This window comes from Sinocyclocheilus anshuiensis, unplaced genomic scaffold (genome assembly GCF_001515605.1).
Source record: "Sinocyclocheilus anshuiensis isolate Anshui unplaced genomic scaffold, SAMN03320099.WGS_v1.1 scaffold1559, whole genome shotgun sequence".
Taxonomy (NCBI): Eukaryota; Metazoa; Chordata; class Actinopteri; order Cypriniformes; family Cyprinidae; genus Sinocyclocheilus; species Sinocyclocheilus anshuiensis.
Genome location: NW_015551091.1, coordinates 275,111 through 300,643, shown reverse-complemented (window position 1 = coordinate 300,643; position 25,533 = coordinate 275,111). Strand labels below are relative to the sequence as shown.

The following is a 25,533-nucleotide window of genomic DNA, read 5'->3' as shown; positions in this document are numbered from 1 at the left end:
GTGTAGAGTAGCGCTTGTTGTTTGTCATTTCTCCGATCACAAATGCAGACATGGTTTTATGTTTACGCGGCACGATGCAACGCGTAAAAAGACAGTATAAGTCATTATAACCCGTAATTATGTGCCCACTGGATGCAACAAATGCCTCGTTTAATGGGGTTTCATGTTTTTGTCTCGTCGCTCTGGCCGGACAGGGCATCACAGTATGGTAGGGGCATAACATTTGCTTCACACGATTGAGGTTTTCGGCCAATCACAACGCACTGGATAGCTGGCCAATCAGAGCACACCTCGCTTTTCAGACCGATGAGCTTTGTAAAAACGTTTCAGAAAGGCGGGGCATAGAGGAGAAACAATAATGTACAGTATGTGGAAAATAATGTGTTTTTTTTTAACCTTAAACCACATAAGCACATTTCATTACACCAAATACACAAAATAATGTTATTTTTAGCAACATCATATGACCCCTTTAAATATCTTTTTAACTTAAATATAAATTTTTTAGTTTTCAATATTTTTTATTCATAAATTAATTACTTGTATATGTATTTATCAAGATGTATTAATTTGTTTTAGTACATTTATTTATTTCTATATTTATTTGTTGTGTATAATTTTATTTTACATTTACGCATAACTACAAAAGTTTGGGGTTGGGAAGATTTTTAAATGTTTTTGAAAGAAGATTTATTTTTTTTTTTACCAAGGCTGCAATTATTTGATCAGAAATAGTTAAAAAAAACTGTAATATTGTGAAATATTTCTTTTTTTTATTCTATTTTGTATTCTATTTTAACATATTTTAAAATGTATAGCAAAGCTAGATTTGCAGCTGCCATTTTGCCATTACTCCAGTTTTCAGTCACATAGTCTGTCTGAAATAATTCAAGAAAAAAAAGTGGAAACAGTGATACTTTTTTCAGGATTCTTTGATGATGCAAAGTTAGAAAGAACAGCATTTACTTTAAATAGCTTTTTTTGTAACAATGTAAACTGTCACTTTACTGTCACTTTTGATCAACTGAATGCATGCCTACTAAATAAATTTATTAATTCCGATTTACTTTTTATTATTAAAAAAATCTGAGCTAGAAAACTGATCATACAAACTTTGTATTATATTATATTACATTACATTACATTACATTACATTACATTACATTATATTATATTATATTATATTATATTATATTATATTGGATTGGATTAGATTAGATTTTATATTATATTATTGTTTCTTTTGAGTATTTTGAGCCACAGCATATTCTGGATTAAATCAGATTGTTAATGTCATTCATTGAGAGGTTGCTTCAGCTGGCTCCCTGTGCTGCTCTTCTAACCCCCCACAGCAGAGCAGTTATAAGCAGCATTCCTTCCATCCAGCACAGGCATTTCACCTCATCACTGGCTTACCACATTAACACCCTGAGCTCTAAAGTTCACTGATATCACAAAGCAGGTCAAATAGACTAGGCAACTGCACTGGAAACTGTGATTTTTGCTGCTCGCTCAATTTACTTTGAACATTTTGTCACAACTTAATTTCATTGGCTGCAATCCATTCAAACTGGTAAAACAGACGTTTACTTAATCTGTTTGCATCGGGGTTACATGAATAATGTCCGTTGGCATTAATGTAGCATTACTGAAACCGGGCAGGGGATTTCCAGTTCCCAGCATGCTTTGCATGGGACTGGATGTTGAATTAAGTGTTATTTTTGTGTGTTTGTTATGTTGGAATTTAGAGTTTTTGTTATTACTATTGTGGTGAAGTATTGAGCTTGTGCTTAGACTGATGACAGGCTAACGCACTTGAAGATAGTGCTTTTGCTCTACTCAAAGAGCAATTATTGTGCACTACCATTCATTACATATGGTAAAAAAAAAATCAGATTTGGCATGCAAATGTGCATTGTTTCTAGCTCATACATGCCTGGGTTAGTGTGTGTCTCTTGTGTTTTACTTAATTCAGCTAGGATGCTACATTTTCTGTAACATTGTTACAAAAAAATGTCCATTTCAAATGAAAGCTGTTCTTTCGAACTTTCTATTCATCAAACAATACTGGGAGAAAAAAATGGAGTAATGGCTGCTGAAAATTCAGCTTTACCATCACAAGAATAAATCACATTTGAAATAAAATAGTGTTATTTAAATTGTAATAATATTTTACAATATTAGTGTTTTACTGTGCTTTGTATATCAAAGAAATGCAGCCTTCGTGAGCATAACAGACTTCTTTCAAAAACATTCCATCTTTCTGATGGATCTGATGCAATAAACCATGCAAACTTTTGCAAATGAATCAACTATTTCTTTCCAGGTACCCTTGTAGTCAGAGTCAACTTAAACTGGTACATTATTTCCAGACAGAATGATAAAAACAGTGCATCCCGACTCCTTGTAGCAGCCGTCCAATCAGATCAGAGCTGCCTTTTTCTGCCAGCTCTTACCATTTCATTTGCCAAATCTGCATCAGATGGTTCAAGGACAAGCCGCCTGGGACTGAGACTACATACAAATGTTAAAGTTGACTGTGCAAGCTCTTCAAAAAGAGACATTTCCAACTCGAAAGACATTAGCATTTGGACATACTTTTGCACTGCAACTAATATACGGTTATAACTGTCTTGTTCCTCTGCAATCTGTATGATCCTTCGTATCCTCATTTGTGACAGATTTATTTTGAATCTTGCTTGATTTGCTGCATGGTTGTAAATCCAGCCTGGGAACTGGAAAGGCAGTTAGTCATGTGTGCCCCTGTGTCCTCACAGGCCTTTCAGCAGCGCTGGCTGAAGGACTCTGTAGTATTGATTGTCCCCTTGCTGTGTGTCAGTACGGGCTCACGGCCAATGCCAGAGCTTTGTCTCAAGACAGATGCTTCTTTAGTTGACAAGCAGCACAGTTCATGCTTATTTATTAACAATTAGATGCTCCAAAAAAGCTCTCTTCTGTTGGATTTGGCAGACTAGGCGTCGAAGTTCGCCAAGAGTTGCAAGGATGTGGGACAAGAGTGTTTTAATTAGTCTGGGAAAAACAATGTTCTGAATTATTTTGTAGTGTTTACCTTCATTAATTTTCTGCTTTTTAGTTGCATTTAATATATTTAGAGACAATGTTTGGTTGCATTGATTAGGGTTGTTCCACCCTTTAAGCTAAATCATGGAATTTATGAGACTAGTTTATTCTTTTTATATACGTTAGACACCTAGAACAGATCTGCGTTTATGCATCGATTACCTTTAGGTGCAAAACTTTAATATGGGAAACTTGTCTTAGACATAGGCTAATCAGTATTTGTCAGTCGTATGCTATATTCGACAAGCAGGATCACAGAATGAAATAGTGACAACAAACCTCATTAACTTGATGAAATTAAGTTCAAACGAAAGGTAATAATAATCATATCAAAGAACGGCTGCAATCATTTTTTAAAACCGATTCATTGAAATGAACCGTCTGAAAGAACTGGTTTACTGAAGTGAATCTGACTTCCCATCACTATAAGCGAGCAACCAAGAAGTGAGTTAATGATTAGCTCTACTGAACTGAAAAATGCTCTTAAAGTGGAGTCAATTTCCTTTCGATTCAAATTGATTCTCAATGCCTTGGAATCTAGGAATGAATTATTTTTTTGAAATGATTCCCAGTCCTACTGTTGAGTGTTTGTTCTGAGGAACAGCACAGGAACTGCTTCTTTCTTGGAACGTCATCAATCCGTAGAGTTCTTTTGTCCACAGATCTTATCTCCTTCACACTATTCCATTTCTGGAAAGTTTGCTTTCTTACAGGTGAATGTTCTCTCGCCGATTGAACAAGAGCAGGGAACTCTGGGAGTTTTTGTGTCTATTGCACATGCTCAACGGCGTATGTCCATTCGCAAGAAGCCATGGTCGTCAAACATGTGTCTTTGTTTATTCCTCTGTGGATTCCCAATGGAAATGGGGACCCTCCTATGGCCTGAGCTGCAGATGTACCCCGTTTATGACCGTGTTTGATCCCAGAGTCCCATCTTAAAGTATCTGCATTCTTGCTTAAAACCCCTTCCCAGATTACAGAGTTACTGTCCTGTATTGTTCTGTATAAAACAGAGACGGTTCATGTGATTTATGGCAGGACTGCTTTTGATGAGAGGGTGGGTTGGGTCGTGTTGCTTTGCAGAAAGAAATAGACAGTGCAAAATATGTTTTTGATCAGCGGTTGACTTGTGAAACCCTGCAGAAGAATGAATGAATGCTCCAAATTGGACGTTTCCTGTCTTCCGTAGTGCAGATCTGTATCAGTGAACAGGGGATGCTGGATGAATCCGTGAATCCTGCAGGTGGAATGCATTATCTTGGGTCTCTACGAGTGGGGAGATGTGCATGCTGACACAGTGTGGGTCTCTTATAGGAAAATGTCACGTTAAACTATTTCCTCAAATAGCTTGATCTATTGAAAGTGTGTTGTACGGTTAGCTGGTCAATATACACGTAATGCTTTATCAGGACTCAAATGCACCCTTAAGTGCTAGTACTGGTGCTAATTACCTAAAAATATAATTAGCAGAAATCAAAATTTATTAGTGCACAGAAAAAGAAGAAGATCTAATTGCTGTGTTTTTTATTTATTATTTTTTTCATACTTTTTCGACTTATACATATATAACAACAGAACGAGTTGACATTTGACTAGGCACTTTGTGTGTAGAGTTTTGGATATATTTGTAAATTAAAATGTAGGTTCTTTACATTCGCACGAGAACCAATACATGCATTTTGTTTCAGTACTAGCATGAAGTTTATCGCACATTTATTATGGCAAATTAATATTTGTTTTCACAATATAGATTTTTAATAACAAATGTGAGCAAAACTGTCACATTGCAGCCTTGTATGCAAATCAGGGGTGTGAAGTAACGAATTACAAATACTCGCGTTACAGTAATTAAGTAGTTTTTATCAGTAATTGTTCTTTTTTGAGTAGTTTAAAAATTGTGTACTTTTACTTTTACTTGAGTACATTTTAAGTGATGTATCGGTACTTTTACTCCGCTATTTTCCTCCGTTTGTGGTCGTTACATGCTTATTTTAACTTTATTTTTATCCATCAACGTGATTGGATAGAGAGTAATAGGTCTCGTGACTTTAACCGCCAACTGTTTATCATGGCAGCTGGAAGTGCATTATTCAAGCATCAATTCAGTCGCATCTTCCTCTAACATAATATGTTAAGGTAAATTTCTGATTTCTGCTTACTAAATGATTTGTATATATGCTTGCCTATCTACACGGCCTGAAATTCTCTCGCGTGCGTTCTGCAGCAGTCACTTGGATAAGTCATTGTTGCTTGTTGAACTTGTTGACTTTTGATGAGCTTGAGCGCGTGATGAGCGCTGTGAAAAAGTGTGTTGATAAACAATTTTCAAGTTCAACACTTTTTGTTCCGTTCAGTTGTGGATGCTGCTGATTCACCGAGACCGAAGACATGCTCAGCAAAGAGACATGCGTGTGTGTGTGTGTTTTCCTTTAACTACATTTTTTGGAAGGTAATGGTACTTTTACTTGAGTATATTTTTTCAGTACTCTTTCTACCACTGATGCAAATAGATGTGTAACAACCAATATAATATTGTTCAGAGCAACGCTGGTTGTAATGGCCCTGTGTCAGTAGATCTGTTTGTACAAAGGATCTTTGAAGCTTATCGTAACTATTTTCCTCTTGGATGAACTTGTGTTCCATTATGACATCTTCTAGGAAAAGAAGGAATCGGTTCCTTGAGCGAAAGTTCCAGTTAAGTCACCCAGAAATTGTAGACCTGTATTTTGGTTCAGATCTGAAGCGTTTTGACAGTTACGTACTGGAAAACTGGAGAACATTACAGCAATTAAATTATTAATTTTACATAATATTTACTAAATTAAAAAGTGAACCTTTTTAAAAAAAACAAACAAACAATCATGATTGAATTTGTAACAAAATCTCCCTGATTTTATTCTGTAATCAAATTATTGTATAAATTATAACTTTTCCTAAATTATGACAAAATGTCAGTCTGTTTCTCACACAAAGCTATTGATCGGTTTCAGAAGAATGGGAATATAGTGCGTTGCTACATTTATGATACTTTTATGGTGTTTTATGTCCTATTTGAAGCTCCAAAGCTCCAGTCTCCAGGATGTCAGACTGTACCTTACCACATGTCTTGGTGGGATCCTGTGGGTGTGTCCCTTTTATCAGAAGCAGCTCCGTCTTTGACCTAGTAACAATTAAGATTACTGCACTCTCCCCTCCCCTGTTTCAGTCACTTGGCTAGAACTTTTACAATATAAGCAATCTATTAACACACAAATAATGGGTGTCTCAGGTTCCCTGCAGAGACAATGGCAACTTGTAATAGAGGGATTTTCACATTCTGATGGGAACCTCGCAAAGATATGCGATCCCAGGGTAAGATATCAGAATAGGGAAAGGCGATCAGCTCTGGCTTATTCAGCAGGGGTTTCGTGTTCTACAGTCCTCGGGTGCAAAGAGAATGCTTTTGTACACGAGTGCAGTTGAGTCAGCACGTATCAGCATGGTGCATTTGTGTTGTAACTGCATCCTACAGCTGAGTCCTTCAGTGTCTGGTGGTCTCCAAAACAGACTCTTCCAGATTCCAAAGCAAGAACTGGATTCGGTACCAAATTCACAAGTGATCTTTGTTCATTGGAATGAGACACTCTGGGATATTGAAGACTCTGTTTAAAAACTAATGGGGTGGATGACATTTTTTAGTATCTTTTCTATCTGAAAAAGCTTTCAGACTGAATTTGAATTCATTAAAACAAAACATGCACAAATAAATGACCTGAATCATTCAAAAAGACTCACAAAGTTTTACAAATACTTCACTTAAACTCCTACAATCAAATTATTACAGTATAGATAATTATTACACTGTCATTATTAGTATGTAATTATTATGTAATTATATATAGAACTAAATAAATCATCTATATATATCTGTGTGTATGTGTGTGTGTGTGTGTGTGTGTTTGTTCATGACTGTTTAAATAAAATGGTATTGTTTTATTAATTAAAATGTAATTACATTTGTGACAGATCTACCATTACTATGGATATTTTTTTTAATTTTTTTTTTTCTGAATTTTTGCTCATCACCCACCCCTACCATAGTATACATCAAAGATTCTTAAAAGTACTCAGCTGCTTTTATGAATCATTCCACACTGTGAATATTTCTTTTTACAAATCCTCAGATTCCACCTACTGTAGTATGCCAACACATGAATCCTAATTGCTTGCATTTTTCTTAATGTGGTTTCAAGTCTTTTTATCCACCCTGTTTTAAATGTTTTATGAGTTGTTTTCAAATTCACGCTTTATTTAAATTCAGGCGTGGTGGCGTTTTGATCATGAATCCTTCACAAAGCCTTCTGTTCCCAGTCAAAATTTTCCCAGAAAAAGAGAAAGCCTTTCTTGTCAGCCTCTTTTGCTGATGAATTACGAACTGAAGGATAGTTGTCTCCATTGTTACCTATTCCCTCTTGTTTTCTGGCAGGAAGAGAGCATGAGCTTCTGGGTAGGTGATGGCACACAACTTGTGGAAGCCATGGCCGGTTGGGCTGTTCTCTGCCTATGTGGCCCATGCAAGGCTAAAACTAATCAAACACCAAGTGCCAGACTTCCATCTGGCTCTCATCAAAGCATGCCATTCATCTGAACAAACTTCAAGTGGCAGGAACAAATTAATTCAAATGTTGTCGGGCTTCCATACATACTGTCTCGAAGAGCTGGCTAGTTAAACATCGGATACACACACAAACACACACTGAACTTTCCCTTTAAAATCCACTCGCACACACATTCACACGCACAGCCGTTTAATTCCCTTGCTGCTCCACACAGTAAATCCTCTCCAGTTTTGGTTTCCAGCGCTTTTGAGTGATCTCATCATTACCTGCATTTTTGCCTAATGTTTCCCACCTGCCTGTGTTTATCGGCCTTTTCTGACCTATCACCCACTCCATGTTTGGACCGACTGAGAGGATGAAAGCAGAGAAGCCTGTCATGCCATAAAGCGGCATGTTACGAGCCCACACTCGTGTTGTGGAGGTTTTCACTGTAATTACTCCTCTCCCAATAATGAAGAACAGAGTGAAGGAGGTGGAGGGAGAGAAAATAAATGCAGGTGGTCTGAAGAGACTGCAGTCAAGAGTTGCGATGTAACGGAAGTAGTGTCAGATCTTTTCCTCCGTGTTTTTAAGGAAATCCAAGTGGAACGGATAATGGGGGAAAAATAATAAATAAATAAATTGTAGGGTGGGGACTTGGTTCTGTGCATCGTTTTTTGGATTGGATGGAGCTTAAGGTGGAATTTAAGAAGGGGGCGGAGTTTAAGACGATAAAACAATTGGAGAAGTCGAACATACGTCATTGTGTCACCAGAAGATTGAGTTATGTAATTTTAATAAAATATTGCAAGAAAAAATACTGAAAAACGAAACATATATAAACATAAATGAAACATGGATGAATCATTCAGAATAAGAGCAATAAGTCGCATTTAGAAAACAGATGAGGTGAATTTCCATTTCATGTTGACCTTAAAGGAATTATTCAATGTAAAATCAAATTCTGTCATTATTTACTAACCCCCTTGTCGTTCCAAACCCGTATGACTTTCTTTATTTATACAACTGCTCTTTTCCATGTGAATGCAAAGAATGGAGACTGGAGCTGCCAAGCATCAAAAAGAACACAAAAGCACCATATAAAAGTGGTTCATACAACTCAAACGCTGTATTCCTAGTCTTCTGAAATCATACAGTAACTTGACTTGAGAAACAAACTGAAATTTAGGACATTATTCCCTGATAATCTTCCCTTCTAATAAGCTGTTAACAGTCCATAAGAACCAAATCGGTAATCATGTGAATCATTTGAGAATGAATCAATCAAACTGGATTCTTGAACAAGATCAGTATTCACAGAAACGATCTGACTCAAAAGAATAATTATTTTACAAGCTGTTGCCATTCTTGAACAAGTTCTGACAATGAAAATGTTCATCAATGTATGAAGACTTCTCTCAAGAGTGTGTTTGTGTGTGTTTTCAGATTTTCCCATTCAGATCCCACTGTATCGCTTCCCCGCAGCCCCTACAGCAACTGAGAGGCAGCAAAATTACTGCTCATACTTTTATTGCAGGATAATTATTATTATTATCATCAGACAGAGGCGTTCACACACCGGTTTCAGAGGAGACATGACCTTGTACCTCAGAAAGCGCTGAAAAGGGTGTAAAGTTGTAAATGCTGATTCATGTTTTCATCTTTGTATTCCCTCTCTTTAGTTTTATAAGGGCCACTGAGGGGCAGCAGGTGCCTTTGGTGTGATAATATTTGAACCGTGATGCCTCTGGCCACATGTAACCCACACACACTTTCACTCTTAAAGGGTGAGTTCACCCCAAAATGAAAATGCGTTCATCCTCATGTCTCATGTTCAAACCTGTATGACTTCTACTTAACACACAAAAATTGATCAGTTGATCTAAAAAACAATATTGGCCCTCATTTTCATTGAATGGAAAAATATCAAATATTCAATTATTTTTGTTCCACAATAATTCTTCTTTTTAGTGTTTAATGTGAGTTGGCAAACTTTTTTGGTTAAAAAGATTTTGGTTAGGGTAGTGCTGTCACGAATTCGGTCCATGGACTTCCGTTTATTCACCACCAGAGGTCACCCTTTCCATTACATTGACTCTCGCACAACACAAACTGTTGCATAGCACCCCGGACTACATATCCCATCATTCTTTGCACGATTTGCACACTGCACTGATTGCACTCATTGCACACAGCTGTTTCTAATCACCTCACTCACTATATAACACCCACTCTAACCACCTTTCTCGGCTGAGTATTGTTTAGCCCGTACCCCATTCCGAGTCTCTGTGTTTTCCTTGTTTTGCCTTACCTTGCCTGTTTTCGCGGTTTCTGATCTTTGCCTGTTTTCCTGGATTTTTCCCTCTCGTCTCGCCCCTGTGATTCTGTCTGCCGATCGGTGACCTACGCTAGCCCTGGGACTATTCTTGTGTTTTGCCCGCTATATACCTGTTTGCCATTGTTTGACCCTGCCTGTTTACCACGTCTCTTTAATAAAGCTTGCAGATGGATCCACACGTCTCACGTCTCGTCAGCCCCGTTACAAGTGCCATATTAATTTTTTACAGGAATGAACACAAGGCTGTGAGGAATTAAGTACATGTTCATTGGCTTGTACTGTTGTAAACAACATGCCAGCTGTTCAGCTAATGATATATCTTTCCAAATCACTTTCACTAGACAAAAACAAAATTTTAAAAGTTTTGAAAGTTGTGAGTTTTGCAAATGACATGTTATCATGCATTCTGTGCCTGTACAGCAACATTTACTTCTGTTGCATATTATCACAGGTATTAATTTAACATCGTCCCTTGGTGTGATCAAATGAATGGAAATGTTTACAGTAATACAGCCTAGAGCAGACAAGTGGACGGCACTGTGAAAATTTCATTTTATATTTTATTTTATTTTATTTTATTATATTTTATTTTATTTATTATTTTGTAGTTAGATTACATGTTTCTGCATGAATACCACAAAATGTACAAAATATATCTATATCATCATTAAATCTGCTTATAAGATAATAACTGCAAGGGTGAAATTTATAAATGAGTTTAAAATGAGTTTGAATTAATGAGATTGGTTACGTTCAGGAAAGTTTATCAGTGGATATACATTTCTGATATGCACTTATTTTATTTTTTAATTGATTTATTTAGTGTCCAAATACTTTTTTAGGACCACTGTATATACACCATAAACATGTACATCTCTTTCCTTGCTTTCTCTGTCACACATTCTCTGACTGGCTCCTCTCTCTCTCTCTCTCTCTGCCTCTGTCCATTATTATTATTTTTCGTCCTGAATGTGATGAGACAGAGGACAGTACTGCGGGCACTTATCCCTGCCAGCTGGTATGGAACTAATCAGAGCTGAAATATTTCTCAGTTAGCTCAGGGCGTTTTTTGGTATTTTCGCCTAAATTTAACATACTCAAATTCAAATGTTTACCCTACACACATACAATGGAGGAAATGAAAAAAAATCCAGACGAGCGTCTATTTCTGAACCTGGACAAAACGCTATATATCTCACCGATGGAAGCACGCAGAAACGTGGAAATGGTCTTGTTTGAAAGAAGAGATCCTAATCTAAAAGATAATATAGAGTATATAGATATTTGTGGCTGTTTGCGGCTGACTGAAGCAGTGCTACGAGTATAAATGTAAATTCGCTCAGAGGTGACCAAATTTTACATCGCGGTTCTATCGAAGATAATTCGATCTGTGATTGTCACACAATGAAATAATCTACATCGTCAAATTCCTGAGAATGAGAGCTTTCTTGTGATATATGACTTGACTTTTTTGTGAAAAATATATAAAATACACATTCTTCGTAAAAATTATTCGCAATGGTTAGGCGGAAATTTGTGTGTGGGACGAATACATTTCTAAGCTTAATTTTACTGCTTTATGAATATAAAAACCAAAAGGAATGGTATTCTTTGTAAAGAAGACACTCCAAGCTTTCAAATGAACCCATATATGGGCTGATACCATATAAGGAAGGCTATGTAAATGAAGCATAAACATTTTTAACGTCATTTTGGACCCGTATCCGGGTCCGCAGAGTTTAACTGGTTTTAAAGGAGGGCCTCACTTTCCACTGTGTGTGTGTGTATCTGTCTGCAGATATGCATGGCTGTATGACAGGCGGGAATAACTCAGTGACAGGTTTATTGGAGAGAACCTGAATTACAGTAGACTGTCTGACCCAACATATAGAGAGATCACGCAAACACGGTAGCGAAATTACTGAGCCGGTCTCACACACACACATTCCAAAAGAAGGATTAATTGCATGATAAATCAAGAGCCGTGTTGTGATTGTGGTTTTATGCCTGTGGAGAGATCGAGTGTGTTTGTCACTGTGTGATCTTTGTGATCATCATCATAATCACGAGACTGATCCAGAAACCGCAGAGAGGAACTGGAGATTAGCTGAATCAGTGCGTGTCTGATTGCGGATCGCTGAAGCTCTCTGTCTCCGTTGGGCCGTGTGGCAGTAAGAGGGTCCGTGAGAAATGCTCCCACGCTCACCCTCCTCTTCATTACCCTTTATCCTCCAGTGATCACAGAGCTCTGCTGCCAGCCTGCCAGTTTACAGGCTTAAAACCCTCTGGTGCTCTTCGGTCACTTTTGACTGAAAAATCGTTTTGAATTTTTTTAAATCACAGCTTCATCGGAATGGTATGAAACTTGGTGACTTTTATGGCATTTGGAATGTGAACACACAAAAAAATTAAGGGCATGATTCGAGCAGGCTATGTGGTCGTAAAAAAAATAGTCACACTTGTGATCTTCGGTCAAAAATAACCGACCATAGGAAATGAATGGGAAATCAACAAAAACACAATCTACAAATCTGACACAATGCAGAAAAAAAGTGGACAGCAAGGAAGGGGTTACACTCTAAAACATCAAGAGTGCAAAACAGACACACTCACTCAAACACACACTCACAGACACACATACAAACATACACAATTATACACACTCAAATGTATTGGTATGGCTATAACCATATAGCCAAAATGAGTCAGAAAACTGAAATAAGATGTTGAAATCAGATCAAATCCAGAAGGATTAAGCTCTGATAAAACATTTATGTTAATTTTTGTTATATTTTTATAGAATTTTAATGTTTTGTGTAACAAAATGCTTTCTCTGTGTTCAGGTTTGACTGTAGTAATAATAATTCAAAAACTGACGCTTCAAATCAACATTAAAAAAAAAAAAAAAAAATCTAAACCTTTACAAAAAGTTGTCTTTGAGAATGTCTAAATATATATCCAAATATAAATCCAATATAAAATCCAAAAATAAGTATTTATGTCTAAAAACAATTAGAGAATGTATAGGCCTTTTATATAGAGCTTTATAGGAGGGGTGGCGAACTCCAGTCCTGGAGAGCCGCAGCCCTGCAGAGTTCAGCTCCAACCCTAATTAAAACTCACCTGCCTGTAGCTTCATAGTAACTGTTCACACCTTGATTAGCTTGTTCAGGTGTGTTTGATTAGGGTTGAAGCAAAACTCTGCAGGGCTGCGGCTCTCCAGGACAGACGTTCGCCACCCCTGCTATATAGGAATCTATGGGCTAAACCATGGAATTGCAGACGTTTTTCTTATTTTACTCCCACCAGGTGGCACTAATCTGACTTCAAAAATGGGATTTTAAAGGCATTGACTCTATTTTAACATGAAATACTGCATTCATTGAAAAGTAATATAAAATATATATTTTTTAAATATTTGTATTATTTACAGTGGGCAGAAATTCATCATAATTATTGCATAAATATTAATTAGTGCCATGAAATTATCTCAAAATAAAAAAGAAAAAATATTATTAACAAAAATATATTACATTGATTTTACTGGAGCGAAAAAACATTACATTTCAGGTGTCCGGTGACCGTGAAGGTCACAAGTGTGACTACCAAAAGAGGAGCACCAGAGGGTTAAAGCAAGACGATGGAGGTCTGGGGTGAGTGTTGAGTGGTGTAGAGGAGGAATTCTGGGTAACGTGAGAGACGGTGGTACAATGGTGAGATATTTGAACAAGAGTAGGAATATACGAATAGTTTGATTCCCGAATGAATGACTGTAATGAACCGATTTGTTTTATTGAATCAAAATTATACAGCTTGACCAATCTAGCCTGATTCCTATACTAATGTCTCTTATGAGCCAGTTCTTTTTTAGTGAATCAAAGACATTCAGCATGACCAATATTGCCTGATTCCTAAACAATAGACTTGGTTCTTTTTAGTGAATCAGAAAACATACAGTACTACATGTGTACTCTGAATCATGAACAGATGACTTTTATGAACCAGTTCTTTTTAATGTTTGTTTATTTTAATGTTATCTCTCTGTAAGAAACATTGAGTTATGGCATCCACCAGCAAGGTAAAACTGTGTCATGCTAATCAGCTAAACCTTGATTCATTTTGCAAATCATGAACAAATTACTGTTTTGGGACAGTTCTTTTAACGAATCATTCAAAATGACTGACTCAGACGTTATAGATATGAATCAGTCTTAACAAATTATTCCACCTGAACAAGCTAATCAAGGTGTGAACAGTTACTATGAAGCTACAGGCAGGTGAGTTTTAATTAGGGTTGGAGCAAAACTCTGCAGGGCTGCGGCTCTCCAGGACAGACGTTCGCCACCCCTGCTATATAGGAATCTATGGGCTAAACCATGGAATTGCAGACGTTTTTCTTATTTTACTCCCACCAGGTGGCACTAATCTGACTTCAAAAATGGGATTTTAAAGGCATTGACTCTATTTTAACATGAAATACTGCATTCATTGAAAAGTAATATAAAATATATATTTTTTAAATATTTGTATTATTTACAGTGGGCAGAAATTCATCATAATTATTGCATAAATATTAATTAGTGCCATGAAATTATCTCAAAATAAAAAAGAAAAAATATTATTAACAAAAATATATTACATTGATTTTACTGGAGCGAAAAAACATTACATTTCAGGTGTCCGGTGACCGTGAAGGTCACAAGTGTGACTACCAAAAGAGGAGCACCAGAGGGTTAAAGCAAGACGATGGAGGTCTGGGGTGAGTGTTGAGTGGTGTAGAGGAGGAATTCTGGGTAACGTGAGAGACGGTGGTACAATGGTGAGATATTTGAACAAGAGTAGGAATATACGAATAGTTTGATTCCCGAATGAATGACTGTAATGAACCGATTTGTTTTATTGAATCAAAATTATACAGCTTGACCAATCTAGCCTGATTCCTATACTAATGTCTCTTATGAGCCAGTTCTTTTTTAGTGAATCAAAGACATTCAGCATGACCAATATTGCCTGATTCCTAAACAATAGACTTGGTTCTTTTTAGTGAATCAGAAAACATACAGTACTACATGTGTACTCTGAATCATGAACAGATGACTTTTATGAACCAGTTCTTTTTAATGTTTGTTTATTTTAATGTTATCTCTCTGTAAGAAACATTGAGTTATGGCATCCACCAGCAAGGTAAAACTGTGTCATGCTAATCAGCTAAACCTTGATTCATTTTGCAAATCATGAACAAATTACTGTTTTGGGACAGTTCTTTTAACGAATCATTCAAAATGACTGACTCAGACGTTATAGATATGAATCAGTCTTAACAAATTATTCCATCAGAGTGGGCATACGTTTTACCTGCTGCAAATTAAATAAAATAAATAATGTAGAAATATTGACAGGTAGCAGAATTTAGAACCAGGCTTTGAAATGTATTTCAGATGATGTAGAAGAAACAGCAAACTCTGGTCAGTAGACTTGTGTTAAAATGCTAGTGTTGTTGAAATCCAGTTTGGTGAATCAGAGAGTTAGACAGAGAAAATGCTGACTCTTGACTTGACTGAGTACAGAACACTGACTTCTGAATGAGAAAATGATTCATGAAAAAAAGAGAAAGCGGGGGCCAAATAGGGATGTCCCTGAGTAAAGGTTGCAGTCCTTTTTGTCTGGTTTCCTCTATTCCAGCAGGATTAGAGGAATGCCAGAGAGAGAGAAAGAGAGGAAAGAATGGATGAAAGCTTCGACTGTGATGGTTTTAAGGTTGAAAGTAGGAGATGGAGGAGGTTTAGAGTCCAAGGTTGCTTGTTGAACAGAATGTGCTTTTATTGTTGTTTGTGTTGATTCTGAGAGTAATTATACAAGACATGATGTTAAATGTGAGGAAGAGAACAAATTACCACCAGGATGCTGCTGAGGTCTAAAGATCATTTCTTAAGTCTTTCAGCCTATACTGTATGTCCAAAAAAAAAATAATAATAAATTTGATTCCCTGAAAAGTGTGACAACTATGACTCTTGTGCTATAATTGCTATTTGTTTGAGCATCCTGAATAGCCCAACTTGACAACATTGGCTCAACCAATAGTGTGAGTTTGAGGGCAGAACTATCTGTTTTTTTTTTGTTTGTTTTTGAACAATGACAGACAGGAGGAGTGTACAGGAAGCCTATTTGACACCAAGGAATAGTTCACACAAAATTTGAAATTTGCTGAAAATGTACTCAGTCTCAGGCCTTCCAAGATGTAGAGTTTGTTTCTTCATCGGAACAAATTAGAAATTTAGCATTACATAACTTGCTCACCAATAGATCCTCTGCAGTGTATGGGTGCCGTCAGAATGAGGCTCCAAACACCTGATGAAAACATCTCGATAATCCTATTCCTTTAAAAAATAAAATATTGCATTCTTCATCTTTGATATCTGAACAGGGTCAGAACATTCATTCACAGATTTGCGCTATGCCAAGTCCTGCAGTGTCTTCAGAGTGTGACATAATATACCTCTGTAAATAAAAACAACTTTAATTCATGTCTCGCACACTTTAATGCCCTTTGAATGGAACATATGCATTCCTTTCGGACTGGAATCACGGGAGAATATCCAGTGATGTCCACTTCACAGGATACTTACGGTCGAATAGAACAAATGGCTGAAGTGATAAGAGGAACATACAAAATGGGGGGGGGGATGGGTTGGTCCACGAGGGCTGGAATTGAGAGCCACTGGGTTAGAGAGAGGTCAAAATGATCTTGCAAAATTTAATTATGACTATTTTGTTGCAAGAATCGTTTATTATAATTATATTACACTGGAAGAAAAATAGAGCATGGTCCCTTTAAAACAATTACATTACTAATAATTTTCATTTAATGTTAATCTTTTAAAGTTTAGTTTGACTAGTTTTTTTTCTGGAATGTTTTTGATAAGTTTTAAAGAGACTTGTTTATCCTAAATAATTGTTTTATTCTCCATAATCTGAGTCTGAAGTGTGCAGGTGTGCCAGAGGTATTTTCTCCCTAGAGATGGCTTTGATTTACATTTGAGTAAAGCCAGATTAAAGTTCTGACACATTGGTTGAAATGTAAGATGACTGGCTTTGGTTCATGCGGTTCTTCTCTTTGCTCCACATGATTTGTTGAGCCCCACAACAGAAACATATGCCTGAGATAAATCACAGTGGTGTGGTCCTGTCAAACTCTACACAAAGCCATGTCGTTACTGTATATGAAAACAAGCTCTGGAAATATGTGCCGGCCAATTATAAAGCTGAACCGGAAGAACAAGTCCTCTCTGTATTGGCACGTAAACGCAAATTTTCAGCTGAAATACTTAAGAATATTAATAAAAAGGGTGAATATGGTGCTCCTGTATGGAGTATTGTATTTCTGTAATTATTTGCAATGAAACCTGTTAGCAGTTTCATCTCTTCCTGTCTTAGCATTTGGGGATTTGGAGAATTAAACTAGTTGAAGAGCCAAATGTGAGACAAAATGCCAGTTGGCCAGTAACTTTTTATTAGGAGCTCCACGTAACATGGGTTAAAAATGATAACCTGACCATCACTGAAGATCGAAGATGACTGTGCATCTAAATGCATGTCTAAAAACTTTCTAGCTACATTTCTAGAAAATATTCTAGTTACTTTTAGTGTAACTTTTCGATGTCAAATTTTGCCTATTTTGTCTAAAATGCCTAAAATATTATTTAAACAGAGCTCCATGTGGATGCACATCCTGTATATGTAATATCAGAAACTGTTTGGTAAAGATGGTTCACTCATACATATATAAATAAATGAATATTAAACATACACAGTACAGTATATACAAACATATACAGTATATACATACACATACATACATACATACATACATTTAATATATAATTATATTAAATGTATATTTATTTTATAACAATATATTATTACATGTTATGTTATTCATAATAATATTCTAAATAAATCATATTAAAATGAATTCATGTAGTAATGTATTAATATAGTTTTCAAATGGTATTTATCTATTAATTTATTTATTATTATATAACTAAATTAATTCAGTTTGCACTTTCATGGCTGGTATATTTTCTCATTCCATTATATATTATTCATTTTATTAAATGAATGCAAAGTACCCACCATTGGTAGATTTTCAGACCCTCTTTACATACATTGTTGATGACATTACTTTGGTATTATATTTGATAGTGAATACACTATTGTTCCTTGTCACATGTGTATAATAATGCAAAAGCTTGCATTCAGGGTGCGAATCACGGGGGGGGTTTGGGGGGGTCTGACCCCCCTAAAGAAGGCTTTAACCGCCCTGATGGACGTCAAAACTAGATGTAGGGGCGGTCAGATAGAAAGTAGGCTAGCCTACGCATAATATGGAGATTTACTTGTAAATATTAATATGTATTTCTAAAGCTCTGACTGATTTTAAAAATGTAATTTTGGCAGCCCCTGAAATGGGTCGTACTGACATTACCTGAGCGGTTGAAGAATACGCTACAGCACTCATTCAAAGACGTGCATTTATTGCTTGGACGGAGCAAGAACACCTGAAATGCATGTGCAGATTCAGTCGAGAGATAAAGTTTACCCTCTTCAACTTAATGCTCTTGAACCTAATTTATGGAGCAAACTATTTGCTAAAATAACCACAACATTAACAGCAACGCTAAAATACAAGTGTGTGGTAATGTTAGTCAGATGCGCATGAAAGTTGCACGTGTTACTAAAACAAACACTGCGTGTTTTCTTTCAGAATCATCATTGGCGTTTAGAAAGACAAAAATAGGTTGCATAAAAGTTTTTACTTACAGTAAAAATTAAGATAAAGTGTGAATAATTAGATTTTAGTAGGTCTGTAGCAATAATCAATATATCAACTTATCGTGCAATATATGTTTTACAAACTAATTATTTACATTTACAAACATCCACTGAATATTTACAGCAATATTTAGAATATTAAGTTAAAATGTATGTATTTGAATTGCATATAAAATAATAAATATTCAGAAGAATATTTACAAACTACACTGGATTCGAACCCCAATGTGTCTTGTTTTTGTATCATATAATTATCAGCAATATCACACGACACTGCAAGAGAGCTGATTTTTCCTGAATATCTGCATGATTGCAAATGTGATATTGATTTTATACAACAGACAATAAGTTAATATTGTGTTACATTTTAGACAACTTGTCAATATCATCTGTTTTTGTGTAATTTCGCCCTGGTAGAACTGTTGTGCATCTCTGATCAACACACAGCGGTGATTCATTACTGAATCAATCCATGTTTTTAAACAAAACGAGTGAGTCAATGATTCAGTGAGTCATTCATAAAGATTCAAATGCTTAATTTGAACGAATCGATTGAGTGAATGACTGAATGACTCACTTATTAAGACAGTGATTTGCTGCCACCTACTGGCGCTTTCAGTTTTATATTTAGAGTGTCTGAAATAATTTCATATTTCAGTATTTATTTGTATTTTTGTATGTTGAATTAAAATATTTCTTTCTAAAGCTACTTTTTTGTAATGTCTTTGCAGTGTTTTTTTTAATTAACAAAATAACTATTATCTTTAATAACAACTTTATCTTTAATTAATCGGCACATGATGTGCATGTTAATTAATTAATCTTATTAATTTGAGATTATTTTGATTAATTAATTGGCACATTATGTCATTAATTCGATTTTTTTTTTTAAACAATCACTTGACAGCCCTATTTAGAACATAAGAAATACACCAAATCTTCTGACACCCCCGATGGTCAATGTGTAATTCGCACCCTGCTTGCATTCACACACACACACACACACACACACACAGTCTGACGTTAACAATCACACACTCAGCAGTAGGCATGATTCAATTGGACTCTGAGACTGCCAATATTGAGGTCGGAATGTTAATGAGAGTTCTCTATGGGGACACATTGAGAAAGAGAAATGGAGAGAGAGTGCAGCATGTTGTGAGCTTCGGCCTGTGGTTTCCATATACAGCTCCTCAGAGACATCGATAAAGAGATAATCAAGGATACTGAGGGAGAGGGAGAGAGAGAGAGAGAGAGAGAGAGATGCATGCTCATTATTTAATATAGGTGCTATATTAGTCAGAGGCTGAGTCTGTCTTTAGCTACTGCACTCTGCACACAGACATTACTCTGCTCAACTCTGCCCCATGCTGTAAGACTGAAGTACTGCAGATTGAACTACTGCAGAGTTCTTTACCTGGGCACCAAAGTGTTTGAGTTACGGAGCATATGTCCCTTTAATATATAAAGTAGTCCAAAAGGCTCCATCTAAACCTGCAAATAATTAATTAGAAAGTAAAGCACATTAAGATCAACTAAAATCTCTTTTCCCTGTTTTCTCCTGCAGAAAAGCTCTACAATTCGACCGGACGGGAGCTGCGAAGAGCACTGTTCTCTCTCAAGCAAATCTTTCAGGTAAGCTTTTCCCAGTACGTGTGTGTGAGTGTGTGTGTCTGTGTTTTCATGCATGTTTTAGCTGTACGGCTATGCTGGAATTTCTCTCACTGCACAGAAATTGCCAGATACCAAAGCTGGAGTCTCCATCATTGATTGATTTTAAAGCTGTGCTGGAAGCTACTGTTTTTCCTCTAGAGGAACCGACCACCGCATTGTGTGTGTGTGTGTATGAGATTAAATGACTTTCCACTAAAGTTTAAGCATTTTTAATGGCAAAAGCACCTGAAACTTTCACACCTGTCAACAAGTGTGTAATTTAAACCTGCCAGAGGCTATGCATAAACACACAAATACTCTGGAGCAGAAACAAACACAAACATAAATGCTAGCTTTGTCAAAGCACATGCACGACTAGCTTGTCAGACTTAGTACAATCGACTCATAATGCAAAGTAGTTAAACGACAGTGGCGCTTTTTTAACACTAAAAACTAATTAGCTACAATACAAAATGCTAACAAAAAATGGCTAACTACATTTGAAGCTAGATGAGGGTGCATTAAATAACTTTATTATCTGGCACAAAATTGATGATTTTGAATTAATTAACTGTGTTATAACATTAAATCTAAACAGAATTTGCTAATAAATGCAACTAAACAACTATTACATGCACACTGTTTCATGGAGAGAAATTATAGGAGCCTGTTTTTTCTTCATCAAAGTAAAAAATAATAATAATAGTAATAAAGGCAATTGTGAGATAAAGCTAGAAATAAGAAATAAAATCACTTTCTGCACATTGAAAAACATGGCATTATCTACATTTTTGCAAAACTCCAAAACATTTAAATGCATACAATTCTCTGCAGTTCCCAGCTGAAATGAACACTAGTGGAAGTAAAACACACACAATTTTTTTTTTATTCCTTTTCACACAAATTGTAATTACCGAGACAGATTACAATTAATAAAGACTTATATTCCCACAGTTCCTTCCACAATACTATGTTATGACCTGAAAACACCTTTTTTACCATAGTGCATTATTTGTAAATTGAAAATTTTGGCGTTTACATCACATAATCAGATCTATGTCTTTTTCAATGTAGTAAACTTGCTTGGTAGCTCACCCGGTACAGCATTGCAATTGAGATGCAGAGAGCTTGGGTACGAATGCCATGTAACACAAGTCGCAATAAAGCCTCAAAAGAGCTCAAAGACTTGCAGAAGCATGCTAAAATATCATGGTTATTTCAGCAAATGCTTTTTCATCTCATTGGTTAGATTTAGGTGGTGTGTTATTTTCAAATGTATTGGAGCATTAACCTTTTAGCACCACTCAGCGGACATTTAATTTGCAAATTACAGCGAGGTGTACAACAACCAGATAAACCTGAACACGCTTTTTACACCACTCACTGGACATTTCACTTTGAAAATTATGCAATATGATTTTGCAGAAATGACGCCACATGCACATTTTTCCAATGAGCGTGGGTTTATTGTGACACACTGTAAAGATATAAAGTTGCAATCTTTAGATTATGAGTGATATAAAGTCACAATTACGAGAAATAAAGTCACACATATATGAAACAAAGAAAAAAAAATGTGACGAAGTCAAATGATAAAATATAAAGTCACAGTTGTGAGATACAAAGCTGCAATAGCAAAATTTAAAGTCATAGTTATGAGACATGAAGTTGCATTTGTGAGATATTACAGTCAAACTGTGAGATAATAAGTCACAATTACAAAAAGGCACAATTACAATAAACAAAGTCAAAAATTGTGAGACATATAGTAATGTCAGTTTGTAAGATATATACATAGTTGCAATTGTGAGAACTAAAATCACGATTCTGATTCAAAAAGCCACATATTTTTTTAAATTATATTTAAATAGCAATATGGTGCAGCTATTGTTGGAAAAAAATAGTTTGCTACTGTAAAAGCTAAAATGAAAACAGCTGCTGAAAATTGTAGTTAAGTTAGTAGCAGTGCTACTTTTAGTTAGTTTCTCTCACAACACTGACACACACACACACACACACACACACAAACACACACACCCAGGCCATGGACAGAATTCCAGTTCAGCAGTTCCAGTTATTGAAACCGATCTCATAATCCTCCTAATCTCCTTGCATTTTAATCTAAGATGTATGAATCACTTGCGAACACTATGAGCAGTTGTCTGATTGATCGCTCGACTCAGGAAGAATTATGGCAAGAATTGAATTCGTCATGCTGTGGTGCATTTAAGTATATTTTGCATGTGCAGTAAAGTGCATTTCTCCAGACGTGGGCATACTGTGTCATTATAGACTGACTGTGCCAATATAAATTCCACAAATCCAACACCCCTAATCATTTTCAGATCAGCCAATAGGGTGTGTCCATGCGAATCCCAAAGCAGAAGAAATAAGCTGGAGCCCGGTTCACTTTCACACATGACACACAGGATGGAGGAAGGATGCATGCTGTAATCGGAGAATTAGTGAAGTGTGCCCAGCCATGGGCCTGTGTGTGTGTGTGAGTGCCATGTACTGCTCCTCACGTCTCTTATACAGCGTGTTTAATGGGCTCTTTACTGCTGGGAAGCAGTCGATCAGCACTTAGCAACCCAAATTTACTCAAGCCCAAACACAAAGGGTTTCCATGGGCAGGAATTGAAAAGGATTTAAAACTGTATATGCTCAGTGAGGGAGATCTGGAGGAATTCTACAGGGACGAGTCCAAGACAGCTCTATAAAACAACACTCTGCAGAAGTGCATTTAAATATCTCTGCAGCTTAGCTTTAAAATAAATCATATAGTAGGTTTTATAAAATACAGTAATTATATGGAATATACTATAAATATAAAATAATGATATTAAATTGCTATATTTTATTTGAATTTTAGAATTTTATTACATTTAATAGACTAATTTTAAAATGTAAATAAAATGTAATAGATTTAAACTTTTAAATTAATTATTTTCTTTTCTTTTTTATTTGACCTTTCAATCGTTCATAAAATCATGTTGGGATACTTTCAGGTTATTTTAAGAAGTTCCCAGCACCTGGTGGACAGAGAGATTGCAGAACAATGCAACATGTGTTGGTGTAGGAGTGGGAACCTTTAGGGAGCGTAGAGAAAATGCTGACAGAGTGTTTGACAGATAGGAATTCATAAGCTTCAGTTTGGGCCATGTCAGTTTGAAATCAAGCCTGTTTCTTAAAACACAACTGGACCTTTCTGCAATTCTCTTTGGTCACCCTGAAAGTGTTTTGCAATGAAACAAAACATCTGTGGTTGCATTGTGGAATGTGATTTTCTTGATGATTAATTTCTGTAGGATGTTTAATTAATTTTGAGATGCATCAATGATTTTTTTTTTTTCACAACCCGTGTTGTCTGTGTAGATTCTGTGTTTGTTCTGGATATTTCATACATACGTTAAGTGTCTGTTGCTTGTGTTCCTCTTGCAGGATGATAAAGATCTGGTGCATGAGTTTGTGATGGCTGAAGGACTCACATGTCTTATTAAAGTGGGAGCTGAGGCTGACCAAAACTACCAGAACTACATCCTTAGAGGTACCACACTACCAAACATGACATATGTAGAATGTACAGTATGTGATTCAAATTTTCAAACAACTACCAAACATATAAAACAAGTACTTTGGATGTTCAAAGGTTTGGGAACAGTAAGTCTTTTTTTTTAAATAAATGAATACTTTTATTCAGCAAGGATGTGTTACACTGATAAACAGTGACAGTAAAAACATGTATAATGTTACAAAAGATTTCTATTTCAAATAAATGCTTTCTGTTCATCAAAAAAATCCCGGGGAAAAAACATATCACCATTCCCACAAAAATATTAAGCAGCACAAGTGTTTTCAACATCAAAAATAGTAAAGAAATGTTTCTGCAGTGGCAAATCAGCATATTAGAATGATTTCTGAAAGATCACGTGACACTGATGACTGGAGTAATGACTGATGAAAATTCAGCTTTGCATCACAGGAATAAATTACATTCTAAATATACAGTGGGTACGGAAAGTATTCAGACCCCCTTAAATTTTTCACTCTTTGTTATATTGCAGCCATTTGCTAAAATCATTTAAGTTAATTTTTTTTCCTCATTAATGTACACACAGCACCCCATATTGACAGAAAAACACAGAATTGTTGACATTTTTGCAGATTTATTAAAAAAGAAAAACTGAAATATCACATGGTCCTAAGTATTCAGACCCTTTGCTGTGACACTCATATATTTAACTCAGGTGCTGTCCATTTCTTCTGATCATCCTTGAGATGGTTCTACACCTTCATTTGAGTCCAGCTGTGTTTGATTATACTGATTGGACTTGATTAGGAAAGCCACACACCTGTCTATATAAGACCTTATAGCTCACAGTGCATGTCAGAGCAAATGAGAATCATGAAAGAGAAGGAACTGCCTGAAAAGCTCAGAGACAGAATTGTGGCAAGACACAGATCTGGCCAAGGTTACAAAAAAAAATCTGCTGCACTTAAGGTTCCTAAGAGCACAAGGTGCCTCCATAATCCTTAAATGGAAGACATTTGGGACGACCAGAACCCTTCCAATCGAGGGAAAGATGAATGCGGCCAAGTACAGGGATATCCTGGACAAAAACCTTCTCCAGAGTGCTCAGGACCTCAGACTGGGCCGAAGGTTTACCTTCCAACAAGACAATGACCCTAAGCACACAGCTAAAATAACGAAGGAGTGGCTTCACAACAACTCTGTGACTGTTCTTGAATGGCCCAGCCAGAGCCCTGACTTAAACCCAATTGAGCATCTCTGGAGAGACCTAAAAATGGCTGTCCACCAACGTTTACCATCCAACCTGACAGAACTGGAGAGGATCTGCAAGGAGGAATGGCAGAGGATCCCCAAATCCAGGTGTGAAAAACTTGTTGCATCTTTCCCAAAAAGACTCATGGCTGTATTAGATCAAAAGGGTGCTTATACTAAATACTGAGCAAAGGGTCTGAATACGTAGGACCATGTGATATTTCAGTTTTTATTTTTGAATAAATCTGCAAAAATGTCAACAATTCTGT

General features: G+C 36.2%; 1 protein-coding gene across 1 annotated transcript in view; it reads left to right on the top strand.

Moving 5' to 3' along the window:
- Nucleotides 1–25,533, top strand: part of LOC107662660 (FH1/FH2 domain-containing protein 3-like) — a 172,546-nt gene that overhangs the window by 72,157 nt on the left and 74,856 nt on the right. The window contains exons 4-5 of the mRNA XM_016452738.1: nt 20,396–20,463; nt 23,923–24,028. Of these exons, the coding sequence (XP_016308224.1) occupies nt 20,396–20,463; nt 23,923–24,028 (174 nt within the window). The remainder of the gene's footprint in view (nt 1–20,395; nt 20,464–23,922; nt 24,029–25,533) is intronic.